At 35.7% G+C, this 21,178-nt stretch overlaps 1 protein-coding gene across 3 annotated transcripts in view; it reads left to right on the top strand.

Annotated features, from left to right (window-relative positions):
• The window catches only part of SLC4A7 (solute carrier family 4 member 7), a 92,735-nt gene that overhangs the window by 47,200 nt on the left and 24,357 nt on the right, over positions 1-21,178 (top strand). For all 3 annotated transcript variants that reach the window (XM_083856336.1, XM_083856338.1, XM_083856337.1), the window contains exons 4-11: positions 2,114-2,249; positions 2,966-3,126; positions 5,161-5,349; positions 13,720-13,835; positions 15,238-15,395; positions 17,340-17,427; positions 18,952-19,098; positions 20,490-20,596. In XM_083856336.1, the coding sequence (XP_083712462.1) occupies positions 2,114-2,249; positions 2,966-3,126; positions 5,161-5,349; positions 13,720-13,835; positions 15,238-15,395; positions 17,340-17,427; positions 18,952-19,098; positions 20,490-20,596 (1,102 nt within the window). The remainder of the gene's footprint in view (positions 1-2,113; positions 2,250-2,965; positions 3,127-5,160; positions 5,350-13,719; positions 13,836-15,237; positions 15,396-17,339; positions 17,428-18,951; positions 19,099-20,489; positions 20,597-21,178) is intronic.

Raw genomic sequence — 21,178 nt, 5'->3', positions numbered from 1 at the left:
AGTAGCTACTCTGTGCTTAAATGCTCTTCGTTTTGTGCTATTTCTTTTGTTCTCACTGTAATTAATGTCTTTTTGTGTACAATCAGACAAGGATTTTGTGGTTGTGTTTTATCTAAGTCAGAAGCTGTTGGACTTGGTCCAGCTGTCTGCATGAATGTTCAGCAGCCTGCACTGAATAGGTTAGGCTAGAGCTTTGTAATACTCTCCTGTAGCATGAAAATCTGTGTTATTTTTTCAGATTGTGTAGTCGTGTATGCTTCTTCCTCTGATTTTTGAAACTAAGCATGTAGCTGTGAAAAGCAGCATTTGCCATGGTAATTTGATCAATGATCTTATTTAAATATTTACTTCAGCCTTCTTGCTGTCTGTTAGTAAAGGAATTGTACTTCCTCATAAGATTTCGGTTTGGATCACAAACTGCTCCCTCCAGCCTATTATACTCAAGAGATGACAATTTTGTCCTATCATTCTCTGAAATGAAATTATTTGGCAGTACACTTAGCAGTTTTTCTTTAAGACTCTAAGTCCACTTTTATTCCTAGACTGCCATAAATGGGCAAACCATGGTGCAATGATTGAATTTAAGTGTGAACACCATGCTGTTCACTATTACCTTTCAATGACTAGCAGCATGTTCTACATGGGGCCAGTACCTGAAACAAAAGAATTTTCAAATGGAAATGCTTTGACAGATCTCCTTTTACCATTCTCCTGTGGTTCTTGGTTTCAACCATCTTCAAGGTTTCCCTTCCCAAATACAAATTATTATAATTGGCGTTATGTTTGTAGAGTCTTACTGTACAGTTTTTGAAGAAACAAGTGGTATTAAGTTGATAGAAATTCACTTCTCTGTTCTGGTTGCTTCTGTATACTGTATGCACAGGTTTTGGTAGGATTCTGGGGTGTGTTGGTTTTGGAATGGAACAAACTTAACTGATAATGAAATTTGTTTGCATTCAAGAGCACATTTCAGAATTATGCTGCTGGATGATGATATATTCCAGAACAAAAATACTTAATCAAAACTCAATTTGGAATGAACTTTTTGTTAGTAATTCAGATCTTATGTTTAAATCTAAAAGGCTATCTTCTACAGTAGAAGCCTACAGTTGTATATTCATATCTAACAGCTGTGAGAGTGATGTTTCAGTGAAAAAGTTTAAGATATTTAAAATTTGAGAAAATTAAAAAAAAAAAAAAAAAAAAAGAGAGAAATTTACCTGGATTTTCTGTCTCTGGCCTTCGTTGAGATAACATTGCAAATAACATTATTGAACCTTTGTAATATGAAAATTCACTTGAGTTGAAAAAAATCTTTGTGTAAGTATTAAAAGTATCTCTAAAATTATGTGATTTGATTGGTCTTTTTTTAAAGTTTTGCTCATATTAATTGAAATCTAGTACTTACTTGATCAATAAGGGATAGTTTAATTTTCTAGCAACTTACTGGGCCTGTTCCGCTAGGCTTCATACTATGAGAAGTTAAAATATTTTCTGGACACTTCAGCTACATAGTTTTCTACTTTCCTGTGCTAATTTATACATAGTGCTCCAACCATGCAATGAAGATTTTTTTTCCTACATAAATAGCAACAGACCACGGAAAAATCTGCTGTCCTAACAGTGAGTGCCTGGCTACTCACTGATGACTGTCTTGAGCTATTGTTTGGGCAGCTAATCTGTAAGTAAGTTTCCATCAACCTGTTTTAACTTTTTTTTTCTTTAGTGTCTTGTGTCATGATGGTATTAATCACTTTGTTCTCAAACTGAAAACAAGGTTTCTAGTGTTTTGGTATATTAATTTCTACTTTTTTAAAAACCAAATTTGTTAATTTTCATATTGGCAATCTCTAGAAGAGCCAAAAATAGTTGATTAATTTTCATAAGCATGGATTTCCAGATGTTTTGTGTTCAGAAATAGTGCAAAATTTTTGGAGAGCCTTCTTTAAAAGACATGTATATGTTTCTTTTGTTCCTCTTCCCTCTTAAAGATGGAAGATGTTACGTTGTCCTGCATATTTCTAGCTGAGGACAGGAGATTTTTCTGTTATGTAGTGTTTCTTGTTTCACAGAAGTATGAATACTTCTAATTATTCAGTTTCTCGTTTTCAAGATACACCATCCCAACGAGTGCAGTTTATCTTGGGTACTGAAGATGATGATGAACACATTCCTCATGATCTCTTCACTGAAATGGATGAACTATGCTTCAGGGATGGAGAAGAATATGAATGGAGAGAAACCGCTAGGTATGTTTTGGAGTAGATTGTTTCAAGATACAGTACTTTTATTTCAAAGAATTGCAAGGTGGGTTTGGCTTAGAATTTTCACTGTCTATAGGAGTTGTTTACTCAATTCATGCTCAGCAAACCAAAACTTGAGTTCTTCTCATCCCTTACTGGTTTAGTTGCTTCCTTCTTCATATGCATTGTGATGAATTCTTCTGCATTCAGTGCTTCCAGCTACCTTGTTGCATGTTAACTTTTGAAGAAACTTGTAGAAATTTTGTAGAAATTTGCATAATGCCTGTGCATGGGAATCAAGATCAATTTATAGTTTCATGTGTTAATATTGCCCAGTTCTTAAATGTCTGACTTAGCAGCCTTAGGAGACATGAACATGCTATATGGTATGTTTCACACAGCTATCTAATCCTAAAATACTAATGAAATGCAAATCAGGTAATAAGGCAGACTGCCACATTCTTCACAAGAATGTGTGAATAGACAGGCATTGGTCAAGCCAAAAGAAACAAAATAGGTAAAAACCAAAAACAGCTGAGTGTGGTTATTAAAGCCTGAAAAAATGTTAATCAGTTGGGCTGTCTTCTGAGAAAATGAAAGCTGGTATGATTTTGTAGGATTTTCTTTTCTGTGTCATGCCTAAACCACATGGAAGAGGGGGATTGCTTGCCAAATTTTCCTTCCGTGAGAAGTATAAATGTGTATCTGTGAATGCATTTCAGGTGGCTGAAGTTTGAAGAGGATGTTGAAGATGGCGGTGATCGGTGGAGCAAGCCTTATGTAGCAACTCTGTCCCTGCACAGTCTCTTTGAACTGCGGAGCTGCATTCTTAATGGAACGGTCATGTTGGACATGAGAGCAAACACACTTGATGAGATAGCAGGTTGCAGCAACATTTTTAAAAAATATTTTATCCCTAATTTTTGATCTATAACTTGAGGTGGTTTTGGTGATGCTTATGTTCTTGAAAATACTGTGTTGAAGAAACAGGTATGTGCATGCTTGCTGCACTTTTCTTGATCTGGTTGAGAGGAACTAGTTCTACAAACTTCACTTAAAAAAAGCGATGCTGGATGAGTAGGAGCTCTTTAGTATGTATTTTAGGATGAGGCTCAGAACTTGCCTTTATGTTCTAATCCCTTAATGTGTTCTCTGTCTTTGTTTCTACAGATGAATTGTAAATATCTGCCAGAACATTTTAGGACTTATTTGTGCACTTTAGTACCATAATTATTGATCATGTTTTGGCTGATGTTAACTTGATGCCATTAGTGCAGTTGGTTGTTTCACATCTGGTATTTTTTTCACCTTTATAAGAGGTGAGCAGAAATAAATTTTGTACATGTTGTTTGACCTACTGTGTTGAGTGTCCTCACTAATCACATGGTCACTTTGGATACTATACAGGCAGCTTTGAAGGCTTTCATATGTGTATATATATATATATATATAAAAAAAAATATATAGATACATGCACATATATATACACATTATGTATGTCTTCTTGCTCTAAATGCCTTTGAATTAGTTCTACATAATTTTCCTGGCCACTCTTGCTACCAGTACCACACAGTGGAATGCCTTCTCAGGAATCATATTGGACTTAAGGTTGACCAATGTTTTCATGAAGGACAAGGTGTTTTGGCCTTAAAAATTTGGCAGTTCTTGAAAAAGTTTTCTTGTTTTGAAGTCCTTGAAATTTCACTTAGGAAATTGGGATTCCCTTCCTATTTTTCTGACTTACTGAGTGAGAGTGTTCAATACATCGTTTGTAAATGTAATGTTTTGGGTTCTAATTTCATATTTAGTAATTGAATTTAGTGATAATCTTAACACATAAGGAAAGCAGTTGCTTAATTTTGTGTGACCAGCACTCTGACTAGCGGGTATTTTAGTTGGAACTAGGATGCCTTAAGAGATTTTGTGAATTTTTTTCAAGTTAATTTTAGGTGCCATTGTGAAGCATGTGGGTTAGCAGTGCTTGCTATGCAAATGTGTTGTCTTGTTTCCAGGAGCCAGGAATACCCAGTAGGTAATACTGTTTCTTACTCATAACAGGAGAGAGGGTGGCAGGTTTCCTTTTGAGAACCTGTAACAAGTGGCTGTGTGTTACCAGTGATCTCAGGAAGAAGCTGCACTGTACTGACAGACACTTTGCTGCATGTTCTGTTAGTAAGGACAGAGCCCTACCCTGAGCCTTAACATTTTTCATTGTGAGAAGTTCTATGCAATTTCAGTTTAACAATGCACTTAAGTCTCTACACATTAGTTAAAACTGCAGAAATACATTTAAAAATTTGTCACATAGGTTTGTTTTGCTTTGTGCAGGCTGAGATCTTTTATAAATTTATTTTTTTTATTATTATTATTTTAAAAAAATGGTTTCCCCTAAGAAACCACAATAGATATTTTCCCTGATATGTAGACTTTCTTTCCTGGTGTGAGCATACTGGTGAAATGTCGTTTTGAAACTTGAAGTCGTTTGACAGATGAGTAGTTTGTTTTAGATAATATACCTAAATTTTGTTTCATACTTCCTCTTCTAAAATATGTGAATCACATGAAGTTTGGTAGAGAGTCTCAGGAGTTTAGAAAGCAAGCTTCCATTGAAAGTTGAAGTAAATGGCTATAAATTATAAAGTAATTAATTTCTTGAAATGGTGCTACTAATAAATACTCTCTCTCTTGGATCTGCATGTTGTACTTTTCTTACTATCACATTTGCTTGTTTAGTGGTGTCTTTGAAAATTTCCTGTGAATTCTTGAAGATGGTTTTCCTAAAGAGAAGACTTTTCTTTTAAATAGCTTTTGATTTTCTTTTATTATTTGATGCAACTGCAGTGCTTGAGTGAAGTGAAAGAGATTTGATAGCTACCTATATAATTTTCTTTTTTCTTCTTTTGTTATTATTGTGTAGATATGGTTTTGGACAACATGATTGCTTCTGGCCAGCTGGATGAATCCATAAGAGAGAATGTGAGAGAGGCTCTTCTAAAGAGGCACCATCATCAGAATGAGAAAAAATTCAGCAGTCGGATTCCTCTAGTTCGGTCTTTCGCAGATATAGGCAAGAAACATTCTGACCCTCACTTGCTTGAACGAAATGGTGAGATAAGTTGTAGCATCCAGTCTGTACTAACCTGGTAAATGGTGTTCTCACTGGGAGATGAAGGAAAGGGCAGCTGGTAATAACAGATAAGTGTTTCCTTCTTGATGAGCAAAGAGCTAACAATAAGAGTGTGTGTGATGTGTAGCTGTGGATGATATTTTTAAATTTACTCTAATATTCTACTCCTGCCTGTATACCATAGCATGTGTTAGTATTTTGAAGTATAGTAGTAGACCTACATTGATCCTAATTTTTTTTAGTACATCTTTAAATAACATGTGCAGTGTTTGAGGAATTTCAGCATTGTGGCATAACTTATGCGTGTGTCAGATGGATCCTGCTTGCTTTTACAGTCTTTGCACAAGAGATTTAGTGATCATGAGTTCAGTGATGCTGACAATTACTATGTTTTAACCCAGTGTTGTTAATGTTCATTTGACAAGAAATTTGCTATGCCAATGGTGAAGGTAGTACTGTTAGCTGATTATTTTTATCTTCTTTTGTAGAGAAGGGTCTAACGGGAACAAAAGTCCCAAACCAAAGAAAGGTATTAGCAATATTTTTAGAAGCTGCACCATATCTTTTTTTGGACCAGTTCCTGAAAATTTATTCTAGACATCCAGTCCCAAATCCCAAATCGCAATATGTACTACAGACCAGCTTACTTGTGTTCTTGTGTTTTTATGAGCCTCTCTTTTCTCTCTGTTCTTTGGGGTTTTTTTGCCTTGCATTCAGTAAGACACATAGAATTTCAAATGAAATTTTTTACTCTGGTTAAAGCTTAGCTCTGATTTCATGGATCAGTCCTTGAAGTGAACTACCTTCTCAAAAGGTGCCTCATTGCTTAGAATATGTTTCATTTAGTTAAGTGTTTGTTAGGAGCTAGATACACTGGAGTATTCTCCAGTGAATGCCTGAGCTTGCTGATAGTTTTTGTTAGCCAGTGAATATATGATACATGCTTAAATATTTCTCTAATAGTTTCAGATTTATTTTTTCAAGAATGAAAATACAGCTAATTTATCTAAGAGTATAATGTCTCCTGTTAAGTCCTGACTTCCATGTTTTGTTCAGCAAACATGAAAATTTCACACACACAGACTTGGTTTTGCCCATCCTTGAACATGGTTATCCCCTGGTATAATTCTGTGAATTTGAAACCTCCTTCTTGTCAGTTACCTTTCATGGATCACTTCCATTTTTTAGAGCATTTTATTCTTAATACTCTTTCTACAAGAGATTATGGAGTATGTGCTGAAACAAGAAACCAGTATAATATGATGAACTCCTTGTCAGCATATACTGATTTATTTTTCTCTTTATTATCCTTTGGTAATCCTCTAATAAGCTGGTAAACCACACATGCATATGTGCATATTAGTTCTTAGGCTCCTTGGGGGTACGTGTTTTTGGACATCTCACGTTCATGATTTCTCACAGATATACTTGCAGAAGTTAGTTATTATTGTAGTGATTAATATAGGCAAAATCAACCAAGTCTGCTCTCTTGGTCCTATTTTCTTTACTGCTCTACAGTTTTGATGTTTTAATAGTTGAGTTTTGAGGCTTTTGTTCTTAAATCAGGTTTGTATCTGTAGGATCCATTCTTTCATTGTTTGAGGGGAGGGGAATGTATGTGACCTTTACCTAGGCATACTTTCTGCACCTCTTTCTTGTCAATTATTCTGGGGTCGTTCACCTTACTGGTCTCCGAAGTGCTTGCTATAAATGTGAGAGTAAATGTGTCTAGTTTGCTGTTTCCTTGCTTGATGGCGTGGTACATGAAACCGGCATGTTTTGGATTTCAGGGATTGTAGGAGAAGTCATCAGTAATGTTTTCAAGGAGACTAGTCATCACAGGAAAAGTGTTTGTGGCAGATGAGAGAAATGGTATCACTAAACCTTTTAATGGAAGCACTAATATGAGCATAAACAGTCTCTCTTCCCACTTAAGGAAGAACTGAAATCCATTACAAACTCCATTCTGAAGGAATCATCACAAGACTGTTCTCTTCATGTGAAATTAGTGGGACATGGAAACTAGAGCAACAAAAGTAACAAGGGATTTTGGAGAAATGTTTGGTTTTAGGCATATGGGGCTACTGGTAAGTCACAGCAAGAGGATATGGAGAAGGGGCTGTGTATCTCATTTTTGTGCCCTCTTCAAAAATATACATTAGACTACAGCTGCTTGGGAAAAGTCTCAGTAAAACAAGACTTCCATTGGAAAACAGTTGCATTTAACACATTTCAATATGTTTGGTCATGATCAGCATTTTAAAAATTAACAATTCTTTGTCTATAATGGATAGAGTTAACTGAAGTCTTGTAATGTTTTGCTTGGTAATGATTTTTTAATTTGTTTTTTGGATAGATTAACAGTAGTGCTGGGCATTTTGGAATAAGGAATTCTAGAAAAATTGAAGAGTCAGTTTCAAGAAATAAATTTTTTTTGTTAACAAATCTTACTCTGACTTAAGATAATATCTTCTCCCTCAGATTTTCAGCATTCTAATTAGTGCTCCTCAGTGATTTCTGACTTTCCTAATGTCTGATATCAGATTTGCTCTTATCTCTTATCCTACTTGCATGAGTATGACACTTTGGCCTGTAAAGCTTGCAATTTACTATGTGAATTGTTAATGCATATTTGTATCTGTGTGGGTTTGTTTTGTTTTAATTTATTATAATATATCCCTTTTGTAAGCCTCATGGTGTTCCATTTGTTTTATCTCAGGGGAAGGCCTTTCAGCCTCCCGCCACTCTTTGCGAACAGGTCTCTCTGCCTCAAATCTTTCCCTGAGAGGAGACAGCCGTTTGTCGGTTCTTCTCAGTTACCTCCTTCCTTCTTCAAGAGCTGGGACCCCGGCAGCCTCAAGGTGTACAACCCCTGTAACCACCCCTCAAAACACACCACCCTCCAGCCCTACTTGCAGGCTCCCGCCAACCACAAGTGCCCAGCCAAGCCCGGCTCAGGGCAAGGAATTGCTGGTGTCACCTGCCAGTGATGATATTCCTTCAGTAGTAATCCACCCACCTGAGGAGGACTTAGAAGTGCAGGAAAGCCAGGAAAAGAAGACAGAGGAAAATACTGGCAAAACACCAGGCAACTATTGAAATTTAAGCTGTCCATGTGTGATGCTCTTTGCATCTGGATCACTTGCATTGCAATGTTTTTTGCACAAAGAAATATGATAACTATTACCTCTGCCTGCATGTTTCTTCTCAGTTGTGACTGTCCTCTTGTTTGGCATTTTTAACTTTTTAGCTTTTAACTAAAGCAAGCAAAAAATTCTTTAATTAACATTCATTTGTGTAATTAAAAAGGAATATGGTTTTAAAATCTAATACATAAGCAAAATGTCAAAAATGGTGGCCTTTTCCTTTCACTCACCTACAGTCCATAGCAGGTTTTGTCAATGGTTGAGTTAGTTTTAAACCAGTATGTTTGTTATCCTGAGATAGATATAGCTGAAACCATGGTAAAGTATTAGAGGTGATTACGAGAATAATTAAGAAGGATACAGATACAGTTATCAGTGGCATTCATAGTTTAGTTGTATCATGAAGCCTTCAAGCAGTCTATTTTTGCCTTTGTGCTTTTTAAAACCATGACTGTTAAAACCAGGAGTAGTTAACTGATGAAATTGTCAGGTTCAGTTCACCTGCAGCTTTTTGAGGATAGTTCTCCATCAGTGCAGTGCTTTAGCATCAGACACTCCATTAGTATTTTGTTGTGTTTGGTGTGCAAAATTGTAGTTAGGAGTTTGTAATTGTAGGCCAGAGCTCAGCAATAAATTTTGTTATCTGCAAAGCTATTCTTTTTTACCTGTAAAAAGGTATGTAGGTGGATAGATAGATTGAAAGAAACTGTTAGAATTTTCCATCCTTTCTTGAAATGTTTTTAGTAAAAGTTTCATAACTTGTGCGTTCTGCATGCATACTGTTATATTTGCTTTACTTTTGCAAAATTATCACCTCTATAGAAACTTCACAATTTTTCTTGGCAGATTACGTTTTTAAGGCGGGGGATCATCATCTTTTTGGTCTTCAGGCTTTTCCTCCCCTTCCTTGAAATTTGTCTTGCCAAAATCTGGCTTATAGGTCTGACTGCTTTAAGCTTATGTCTGTTGGCAGTGGGGGAGGGGCTGATCTCCCTCAGTTTTTCCATCAGTTGAGGCTTTGGTTGGTTTCTTCCTCACTTGTTTGATAAATAGGAGCACACATATTACATATAGCAGTGAAAATATGCTGACAGGCAAGAGGCTGTGGTTATCTGCCTTTTCACAATGGCAGCCAAGTCACTGAAAAGGAAAGAAACTACGTCATAGTTTCTTATCTTCAGTTGAAGTATAGAGGCCTCATCATTATTTAAATTCAGAAAAGCAAACACAAATCTTTTTCTGACTTCCGTATGGGAAATTAGGAGAATTCGCATGACGATAATTCTGTCACAGGTCATCTTCCAAATGTGCTTAGAAATCAGAAGTAAAATAATAGCTGTAATTGTTTTTCCAGTTCTCATTTTTCTGACAGGAATGACAGCATGCCAGACACGAGATCTTTAGAATCCAGGAGAAGGCAAATAAATGAAGCTCAAGCGCACGATGCTGTTACTGTTATGACTAATAAGGCTTTCTACTACAATCTCCAAGTCATGTTCAAATCACTTTTTTTCCTCGTGCCGACGTTTCCCATAAAGAAAAAAATCTGAAAGGGATGATTACCCAGTTAATCCACAAATCTTTCCAGAGAATGATAAACACCAATAACGATGATATTTTTTGTTTTCTGGGGCTTCCCCCTTTTTTTTAGTTGAAGGAATCATCTGACCACAGAAAGACACATTTTTTCCTTAGAGTTGCTTTTGAAGACATTCTCAGACTATGACTTCAGGGCTGCAACTGGACCAATCTCTGTCTTGGGAGAAAAGAGTCAAAAGAAAACCTGGACAAGGAAGTCAACTTCCTGGTATTAATTAAGGAAAAAAAAAAAAAGTCTTCCTGGTCAGTTTCTCTATAGTTTATGGTCTGTATCACCTCTCTAATAATTTAGAATATTGCAGATTGAATACATTTTGCACATCTGTGCGATTGAGTTTGGTTTGCCTCCTGTGAGCGTGAGGAACTGTGGTAATTTTCTTATAGGTGGCTTTTTTTTCTGTTTACATTCCTCTGTCATTTGCCTTGTGTTATTCAGACTTTTATTTTTTAGTTTTCATAAATAGCTGGAAGGTTACTGACATTAATGTGAGTTACTGTAAAAGGAGGGAAAAGAGACACACCTTTGGTCTACCACTTAATTTTAATCAGCCAGTCATCAGTTCATAGTAAGTCAACCAGACAAAGGCTTCTCTTAATAATGTTCTTTAATTTTGTCATCAGTTGAAGAGCAGTGTTTGTTTTCCCATCTTTGAACTGTTGAATAATGGATTCCATAGGAAGGGCTGGGAAGTGAGCTGTATCACAGCTAAAAATTAACACTGTTAATTTACCAGCATCACTGAGGTTTCATAATATCCATGAACAACAGCAAAGAAGTCAGTTTTAGAGGTATTTAGTCCACTGATAAATGTACTTTAAACTGAGCAAAATAACATTTACAACAGCTTTCCTCTTACAGTAATTGCTTCCTGAAAATAGTAATTCAGAAAAGTTTGCGTATTTGCTCTCCAGTAGTAATTCGAACATGGGTTTTTTTGCATTAGAGCTGCATTAGAATTTAGTTTTAAAAATTGATTTTAATTTCCTTAAATACAAGTATGGTGAACTTCATAATTAGGTTTGTATTACTTAATTTTTGCCTTTCTAAATATAATTATTTTGGAATAGTCATGCTTAGGTGTTGAGCTCATATATTAATCATCTTTTTATATGAAACAGCTGTGAGACAAATGTATATATTCTTCTTGCTTTCTTTTTTCTGTGGATAACATTGGTTGGATTTTTGTGATCACAGTATTAACTGTAGTTGGCTAGAAAAAGTGGTCTCTAATGAAGGTGTAGTTATAAGTACCATGAGTTTTTGAGGTTTTATTCCAAATTACTCAAGACTCACTCCACTGTAGTGTTTCAGAAGAGACAAGTGGTCTATCTGCCTAACTAATACCAGGAAAAGTGCTGTGTTTTTAAGGATCCCCTCGGTAGCTTGGTAACAATGAATTTCTCTGTCTTACAGTCTGAAAAGTACTACTAGGTAGTTCTTGAGTTTGCATTGACTGAACTGTAGAAGAGAGGGAAATAAGTTTTATTGGAGATTGGAATAGAAGTGTTTCACTATTAAAGAAGATAATTCTTCTGTTCAGAGTTTCTCTTTAAATATCAGATTGATGGGTATGAGTAATGAAGTACAGTCTCATATGGAAACACTTGCTCAGGTCTGAAAACCTGTGAGCAGTATTGTCTTGTGAGAGCAGCAGTCTGTCCAGCTGCAACGCCAACAGAAAGGAAAACTATTCACACATGGTTTAGGATCAGACAAATGTTCCTGTGTCAGTGCCAAAACTTGTGAGCCTTAACTGTGACTGATGGGAGAATTTTTTAAGGCAAACCTTTTAGAAGAATCAGAATCCCTTTAGTACTGAAATAATAACTATTTCTGCTAATATGTAGAATCCTTGTTCTCTGTCATTCTTCTTGATGATCTCTCCACTTTTTGTTCTAGTCTCTGCTTGCTCTTGCTCACAGTGCCTTTCCAGAAAGTGAAAAATTATGCATTATGCCTCATCTTTTATCAGTTAAAAACATTTTAAGTTACCTGTATTGCTACAGAGAAGGGGAAAAAGTGAAGAAGCTTAGATATCTAAACTTTAATATTATGCTGCTCTTCTGCAACAACTATCTAATATTTCTTTCTAGTTCTACAAATATTAACTCCTAAGCAGTTAAATACTTTGATCAGCTGATTTTTTAGGTGGTTGATGGCATGATTCTTGTGAATAACACATAAATCTTGGAGCAGAAGAGTAGAATGTGTTTTTTGTTGTTGGGGTTTTTTTGTTGCTGTGTTAGCTCATTACTTGTGCATGTTAGGATTTATGAAGGAAATGACAGCCTATTAAGTTGATTTGATTTTTGCTTCAGGAAAAACTACCCATACCACTTACATCCCTTTTGAATTGTAAGGATTAAAATTAGTGGTAAAGGCTTGGACCTGCATGTTTTTATTGGTATGATGACTTTTTGAAAGAGTTTCTTGGAAACAAATATGGGGGGGAAATAAAGTGAATTCAGTCATCATTTGAAATGCTAAAAAATGTCAAAAATGAGAAATTATAAACATGGGGGTATGCAAGTAGTTACGTGGCAGTAGTTCTGATAGAACAGTAGCCTGAAGATAGCCAGAGAGGGCTTCCTTTATATCTTGACTAGAGAGGTGCTTGACCTAAATACAAACCTTCTCCATATAATACAGTGTTTAGGCTTCAGTCTTTATCTAGATGTGCTTTTGAAGGCATGTGAAAGCATGTTCTGTCACCACAGCTGAACGGTCTAGTGTAGACAAGCAAAAAGGCCAAATGCACTTCCAGTGCACCTTAAACTGAACATGTAAAAGCTCTGTAATTCACCAGTGGGATTTGGGCTTGGTTATGCATGCCTAGACCAGTTTTTAAATTTTAATTGGGTAGAAAGAACCGTGATGCAACATGGAATTCTGTGTGTGTAAATTCTTGGGTTACTTGTCTTTACACCCTTTACTGAACCTGCAATTCAGTGCTGCTGGAAGTGTAGTGAGATAGATAACACAGTTTTGTTTGGTGCAAGTGTTAGAAGGGAAGCTGTATGTTGTGAAAAACTTTGTGTGTGCCTCTTCAGCTCAAGCCTGTTCCATATAGGAACATGGCTGGATGAATAGTGGAAGAGCTTTGGTCTGTTGATTGAAAGCATGGTCTGTAAGCTATCCTTCCTCTAGTACACTACTTACTTTTACAGCTTAGTTAACTTAGTTGGCTACACTCCTTGTAGCTTGCTGACACTTTTTACAATTGCAGTAACTGCTACACAGCAGACTAGCGGTGTTTGCATTTGGACTTCTTGGAATGGGGAAGATGCTATATACTAACTACTGTATCAGTTAGGATTTAAATGCCAGCAGTTATTTTTTCTGTGATTAAAGTAGCTGATGTTTTCTGGTGACTGTTCTGCAAATGGCCATCATTTGGGGCAATACCTAACTTTTTAAATTATGTCATTTTTTTGACAACACAGAGACTGGTTAATGTTGCATTTATGATACTAATGTAGGGCACTTTCTGAATAACGTGCACTTTTGCATTAAGCAAGCTGCCACATTGAGTTTTGGTAGTGTTGCACACTCAGTTCATTTTCTGCACCATTTTGAACTTGTACCTCTTTTGTTTTAATTTAGGGCTATTGGCATCTCCACAGTCAGCACCTGGAAATTTAGACACTGGGAAAAGTGGAGATGTTAAAGCTTCTGGGTCAGGAGGAAGCAGAGAAAACAGCACTGTTGATTTTAGTAAGGTAAGTAACATTAAGTACCTTAGTGTTTAGCATCAATTAACTGTGTAACAAAAACTGTGCTGGTTGTAACTTCCCCCTTAAGTTACAACTAAGACTGATACCAGTGTACACATGAAATAGGCACTGAGAGATAACTTGTGTCACAATATGATCTAGGCTAAATGTGTCATGTGTTTTGAAATTTTTGGAAAATGTTTGATCTTCTTACTATATTGGTAAAATAAGATGCAGCCACTGCACTTTCTTCTGCAGATATTTTCACATCTGCTATTAAGGGTCTTATGAAAGCAATTTTTTACATTGTGTTGTAACTTCTTTTTCTAGAACATTTTGTTGGTTCCTTTTTAGTGAAGAGGGCTTTTAAGAAGAATTTGCTTTATGCGTATGAGTTTCCTCTACAAAAGTTGTTGTACATCTTAATTGTTAGAAACATGTAATACCACTTTCTGAAAGAAATCCTGTAAAAATCTGCTGTAAATCTCTTAGATTTCTTTCATAATCTAAATTTGCTGGGCAAGTTACATTGTGGCTATTACTATAAAGTTCAGTCAGAAGTGTCATCTGTACTGTGAAGTACTGTAAGAGAACTGTTTTGCCATTTAAATAATTTTGTTTACAGAAAGCTAAGTTACTCTGTAGTTCTGATCTAATCATGGCAGGTGCCATATATTCCTGCTCCTCTGTCACAGTTTTTATATTTTTGCTTGGCCTGTCCTTGTGTACACCTGCCTTGTCTCCTGTTGGGCAGGAGTCAGCCTCCTGGCACTGTAGTTGTGGCACACTTGGTGTGGGACTCAAGAGGCCATCTGTAAGTTCTCTAGCTAGCTATGTCACTGGTGCTTGTGTGTGTGTGTATATGTGAACACAGAGTTCATGTGCTGTACCATTTCCTAATGCACTTCTGTAATTAAGTACAGAAATGAAGGTGTAAAGATTTTCAGCCATCATATTCTTTATGAATGAAAAGATAAATATACAAATTACTTTTCAAAATTATGGCATACTTGTAGTACACAGCTGTGAAATAACTTACTGCATTTTAGAAACCATGTGTAATTACATGAACTCTTCTTACTTAATTGTGCATAGATTTTGTTAATTTATGTCCTATCATGGAATGTTTGTCATGATAATATTAGAAAGGTGATCATGCAGTTTGGAGTCTTCTAGAATATACTAGGTGTTAGTAATTCTAACTTATAGAAAATAGTTTATTATTATTTGGCTGGCTGACATTTTCTAAATGTGTTTGTCTTTTCTGTATTGTGGGATATTTAATTTGCTTTTTAATTTTTCTTTGTAGCATAAATGTCTAGTAAATTCTGATAAACATGATTATGTTATGGAATTTCTGCTAAGAAATGTAAGGGAATAAACACTTGTTTCATCTTTGTATGAATAGGTTGATATGAACTTCATGAGGAAAATTCCTTCAGGAGCAGAAGCATCAAATGTGTTAGTGGGAGAAGTAGATTTTTTAGAAAGACCTATTATTGCTTTTGTGAGGCTCTCCCCTGCTGTGCTTCTCTCGGGTCTCACAGAGGTTCCAGTTCCTACACGGTAAATAAATGCCTGGAAAATCTGGCTTTACTTATGCAATAAGATAATAATATTTAAGATCTCAAATAGCTGTTAATTTTTATATATACTGTATTAAGCTCAGAAAATGTAGAGTTTTGTTTAACATTATGTCAGTCATTTTCTGCAAAATTTGAAAGAATGACATCTGTCACAAAATTCTCTGAATGCAGTATTTATATATCTGTATACACACACATATATACATCTCTATACACATAAAGATGCTGTCTTAAGTAAGTGGAGGAGTTGAAACTGATAGCTGATTTGGAGTAAAAGACTTAAGTGGAAGACTTGAGTCTTCCAAGTTTGTATTGACATTTTAAAGATAGGCATGAAGATAAGAGTTCTCTTTGGTGTGACACAGCTTGTCAGTGGGGAAGAGCACACTAAGTCTGAAGGTCTGTCTGATCTGAACATCTGCTCTTTCTATATAAATGCTCTGCATATGAATGACTTATGTGGTGGAAAACCATTTTTTAATTGTATGCCTTAAATTCACATGATTGACATTGAAGTAGTCAATCTGCAGCTAATACATGGAAGCTGTTTTCAGTCTGCAATATCCAACCTGGTGCAGTCACCCCTGCTCCCCCAAACCCAAGGATCTCGCCAGTATACTGTGGTTATGTTTACCACAAACATTCCAAATATTAAAATGCAGATCTCATGATGAAGGTAGAAAATAATTTCATCAATCATCATGGATGACACTTCATTTTCTGTGTACATTGATGTATTGGGCTGTTCTGTGGTGTTTGGCATACATTTGTACATGTACGTTTTTTGATGGGTTTTTAATGTTTTAAAATGATCAAAGTGTTTGTTTTTGTTCGTGATTTCCAGCTTATGCACTCTTTTGAAGGGCAAAAATACATATATGTGAGATTTTTCAGAGAGTAATTCACAGGAGTTCTCATAATGTTTGTTGGGAAAACCCAGAATTTCTGCATGTAGATTTCTGTAGCTAAAATTATTCTGTACTAAGTTTTTCAGAATGATGTAGACTTGCAAATCTGGAATAGCATACTTGGATTCTGAAAATTCACTGTCAGTTTCAGTTAGAGTAGTAAACTTGCAAAGGAGACAGAAGTGAGCTTTTTGTACTATGACTTGAAAGAAGGTGCTACTTTTTTCAGATGTATTGTGCTTGGGAACATCATTTTCATGGAATATAGGAAGAAGGTTGTGAAACAAATTACTGACGTTCACTCTTTGGTTTGTATCTTTTTGAATTTGTAAAATGCTATTCCTGGTCAAGATTTTGGTGAGTTTTATGTTAGGCACTGTTACTGCACAAGAGTCTGCTAACGTATGCTGTGACCCAACCCCCAGATTGGATCAGCTTCTCAGAATGTCACTTACTTTAGGTGTTCAGATACCCAAGTTCCCTTCCTTTCCATTGACACAAGACCAGGATATGACTATATTAGTATGCCCAGTGTATTGCAAGTAGTACAGTAGGTACATCCTCTGTGTGCCATGCTCAGTGACAGCAGGTGAGGGGATTTATGATTCCCATGAAGAGGTGATCAGCAGCGGGGCTAGGACAGGTAATAGAACTCCTAGGCTGCCACTTAAGGGGTCTTTGCTGCTGGGAGTGTCAGAAAGGCTTGGAATCCAGAGGAAATATTCATTGAGCTCTAGTCTGTGGATTTCTACAATGTTTAAGGCATTATAAGAAGTTGAAAAATTAGGCTTAATTAAGAAGATATCTAAGTAGCTTTAGCTCAGGATTTGAGTTCCTTCCAGTAATGACTTTAAGATGAGTTTTTCACAGTGTTACAGCAGTCTTTTAAGATGTGAAGTGGTGAAGATGTTATTTTTACTTCACCACTCAATTTTCTTTAAACATCAATTTGAAAGACCCCTTTTGAATATATGCAGATGAGTCAGCTATACTCATCTGTATTTCTTTCTCCACAGGTTTTTGTTTTTGTTGCTGGGACCAGCAGGAAAAGCTCCACAGTACCATGAAATTGGACGGTCAATAGCAACGCTTATGACAGATGATGTGAGTGATATATTTTAAATGTTTGTAGTTGAAGTTTAGAATGATACATTTACGAACGGATTTCAGTAAATGATTTAGAGTAGGTTGAAGAAAAAACACACAAAGTGGTTAAATTAAGAACTGTAAACTTAATTATTTTTTATGTTAGTGAAGTAGATAACAGTAAATTAACTTTCCTCCTTGTCTGTCTTGAAGAAATCCTAAATGTATTTCTGAAAAAAATTTGCTTTTATGTATAGATTTCATTTTCGTGTTAAATTGGTTAACAGAACTATTAAGTAGAACTGCATTTGATATGAGTTTGTATGTCAGAAGGGACAGAAGCAGCTGCACAAGTGCTCAGAACACAAAGTTTTAAAAATACATGCAATTGAGTCATCGTAGGCTTTTTTTTTTAATCTAAGCAAGGTCAAATAAATAAAATTAGAATTTTAATAGCCTTTTGAAGTCATATGCTTAGAGCCCTATTGGTTTTAAAGACCACAGGAGGCAACTAGGACTTTTTAAGAGTCTTGTCATCCTACTGAGGAAAATTAGGATGTTTTAATTTTAACTTCACATTGAGCGCCACCTACTGAATAGCTGATAATTTAAGGCTATCTAGCAGAAATACAAGTACTTTTTACTCTAGAACAATTTAAAGTTTGGTAATGTATATTAAAAATTTGTCATTTTGCGATTGGTAACATGTCTGTGAATACAGTTTTTGTGCAGTGTGAGAATTGAATATTAAAAGCTTTAGTTGCAGCTTCTGATCTTTTTTAGATAGGCTGATCCAAGTTTTAGGAGTACTCTAGATCACTGAAAAACAAAAAAATAATCAATTATTTGATGGTCTAAAAAGGCCTGAGTAGACTTCAGAGATCTGTTTTAAGATTAGAAGATTTAATGATCAGATTGAATGGTATTTGGAGAAAAACAGTTCAGGTTTCAAATGTACAGAAAAATTTAGGATCATCTTCTGCAAGCAGTTTTTTATAGTAAAATAGCAATTTTTTCTCTCTGAGTGTGTGAAATGCATCTGGAGCTCATGTTGTAGTAGTCTGTACAATGCTATAGGGTTTTTTTAGTAGGATTGCTTTCATGTGCATGTATAAAAATGCATTCTTATTCTTAATAAAAACTTGTGTTTTGGTTTGAAGCTTACTTGAAGTCTTTTTTTTGTCATGATTTAGCACAACATAATGGTACAGTGGCTGTAGGGAAAATTATTCAGACAATAGTACATGAACTTGATGTTCTGAATGCTGAAGATTAATTTTTATTTAATTTTAGAAATGAACTCAATATTCATTTTGAGTTTGAAGATAAAACTTCCATGTTTTATGGTCCTTAGGAATGTGCATACCAGTAGTTTTTAATTTAAAAGTATTTAAGTAAAGCAAAAGCCAAACTTTTGAGGACCTACAAAATATTTTCCATGCCTTTTTAAAAATAATTAAGTGTAATCATTGTATAATGATCATCAGTTCCTCTTTCAACAAAATATAATAAAAATGAATGTCGAGTACTTTCTTTTTGTAGGTTTTCCATGATGTTGCCTATAAAGCAAAAGACCGAAATGATTTGTTATCAGGAATTGATGAGTTTTTAGACCAAGTGACAGTCCTGCCTCCAGGAGAGTGGGATCCGTCTATACGAATTGAGCCACCAAAAAGTGTTCCTTCCCAGGTAAAAGAAAAAAAAAGGTCCAGTCTTGTAGTGGGGGGGCCTAAACTGAACATAAGATTTGAGCTGCTGAGTAGAGGGACAATCACTGCCCTCATCCTGCTGGCCACACTCTTCTTGACACACACGTCAAGTTTCATTGGCCTTTCTGGCCACACTACTGGCTCCTATCCAGATGGCTGTAAAGCATCAGGAAAGTCCCCACACCCACTTTGCAAGAAAAAGTGGATTGTCTATTTAAGTTAGAAAAATATTTTTAAAAAATTAATGAAGAAGGCGGGGAAAGGCATTAGTCCGTCTTCTGCTATGCTGTTAAGGTAATTTTGTTTACAATATTTCCTTTTGAAATACTGAAATGAGTTCATGTGAGAACTGGAAGAATTGGTGAGAAATTGTACTTGAGTTTATGTTACCGAATTTTACTACTAGTCTTGCAAGAATGATCAGCAAGAATATTTTAATTATTATAAGAACTTCTGGTTGCATGCAGCATTGATTGAAATGTTGAATGTATTTTGTCAGTAGTATATTATGTTCACAGAAGGTTTATGAAATAGATAAAAATCAATCATACTGCTCAGTTGTGATGATGCAGACTTAGAATGAGAGCTAAGCAAAGTGGGTCCTTAGAGACACTTTCTTCCCCTCCTCCCTCTTAATAACTTACAGGAATTTGGGCCTCCAGGATCAAAAGCAGGAGAGAGACCAGTGCTTTTGGTTCAGAAGGTTGACATTGTTGAGTCCAGTGGTGGTTTGGCGGAGTGGGTGGAATAGAATGGCAATACAGGTTATTCATGAATAGCCTGAGGTTACCATGTAACTTGTTTCCAAAATAAGCAAGGGCTCAGGGTTTTTTGGAAGGCAAGCTTAGCTGAAAAATTTATGAGGAGCTGGTAAGCAGCTTGCTCAGCAGGGGAATTACTTCTCATTTATATTTCAACTAAATACTGTGTGTATCATAAAAAGAGGTTAGTTTCTGATACATGTTAAACATTTCTGCTCTAGAAATGCTTGAAAAAAAATGTCTAAAGATTCTGTCTCATGGTTGTGTCTCTACTGTGTGTTGTAAATCTAGGCTTTGTTTCATTGTATTTCAGGAATCTATTTCTTGTAGATACAGGGGCGATTAATACTGTTGTGCAAGGTACTAATAAGGTCTTCAGGGCAGTGTTGTACAGTTCTAGTCATCTGTACTGTTGTACAGTTCTAGTCATCTGTACTCAACAAAAGATTAGTTTGGAAAATGGAGGACTGCTGATGAGCTGGGAATATGGAAAAGGGTGTGGAAGGCATAGAATTTCTGCACCCTCTCTTTTAATTATGCTTTTTAGTGTAAAGGCAATCTCAAAGTATTTTTTTTCCTTTATCCTTTTCCCCCCCTGTCTCTGCTGTAGGAGAAAAGGAAGGCACCTAAATTTCCAAATGGATCTACTCCTCCTACAGGAGAGGGTCTTAAAGAAGAAGGCCATCATGCTGGACCTGAACTTCGGAGAACTGGAAGGTGTGTTCACTTCCCTAGATGCTAGCTTCCATAAAGAAATAAAAATGATAAATCTTCATCCTAATGATTGTCATTTAAACATTAACAAATCACGGTACAAGTGTCAGAGCGCATCCTTTGTCCTTTTCAAGTGTTGGATTCTTGCCTGTAAGTGCCAATCTATTTAAAGTATTTTCAAGCCTCTGGCAATGTTTCTCAACACATTTGTGAAGGATTTCACATAAGATGCTGCCTAATTTAACTAACTGACTTTTAAGAGTTGGGTTTTAAATTTTAATCTTCAGGAGCATGCAATTATGATAATTACAGGAGGAATATGCAATTTTCAATGTTAGGCTAGGTACTGAAAAAATCCCATTAATGCAAATCTGTTTTATTATGTGTATATGAAATGGAACAGTAAAAAATAGAGTGCCAAAAAGTAGTTTGGTATTGGTTAGTTTTGGGGTTTTTTTCAGGTTTCTTATAGAGATAAAATAAAATTGAAGGAACTTCTTTTGGTTATTATTCTGTATTAATGCCAAAATATTTGCTAAAGAAGTCTCCAATATTGGAAATACCTGGTTATGATTACACTTTAAT

The sequence above is a fragment of the Zosterops lateralis genome (genome assembly GCF_965231275.1).
Source record: "Zosterops lateralis genome assembly, chromosome: 1".
Taxonomy (NCBI): domain Eukaryota; kingdom Metazoa; phylum Chordata; class Aves; order Passeriformes; family Zosteropidae; genus Zosterops; species Zosterops lateralis.
The sequence above is the reverse complement of the archived record's forward strand: the minus strand, read 5'-3'. Positions and strand labels throughout refer to the sequence as shown.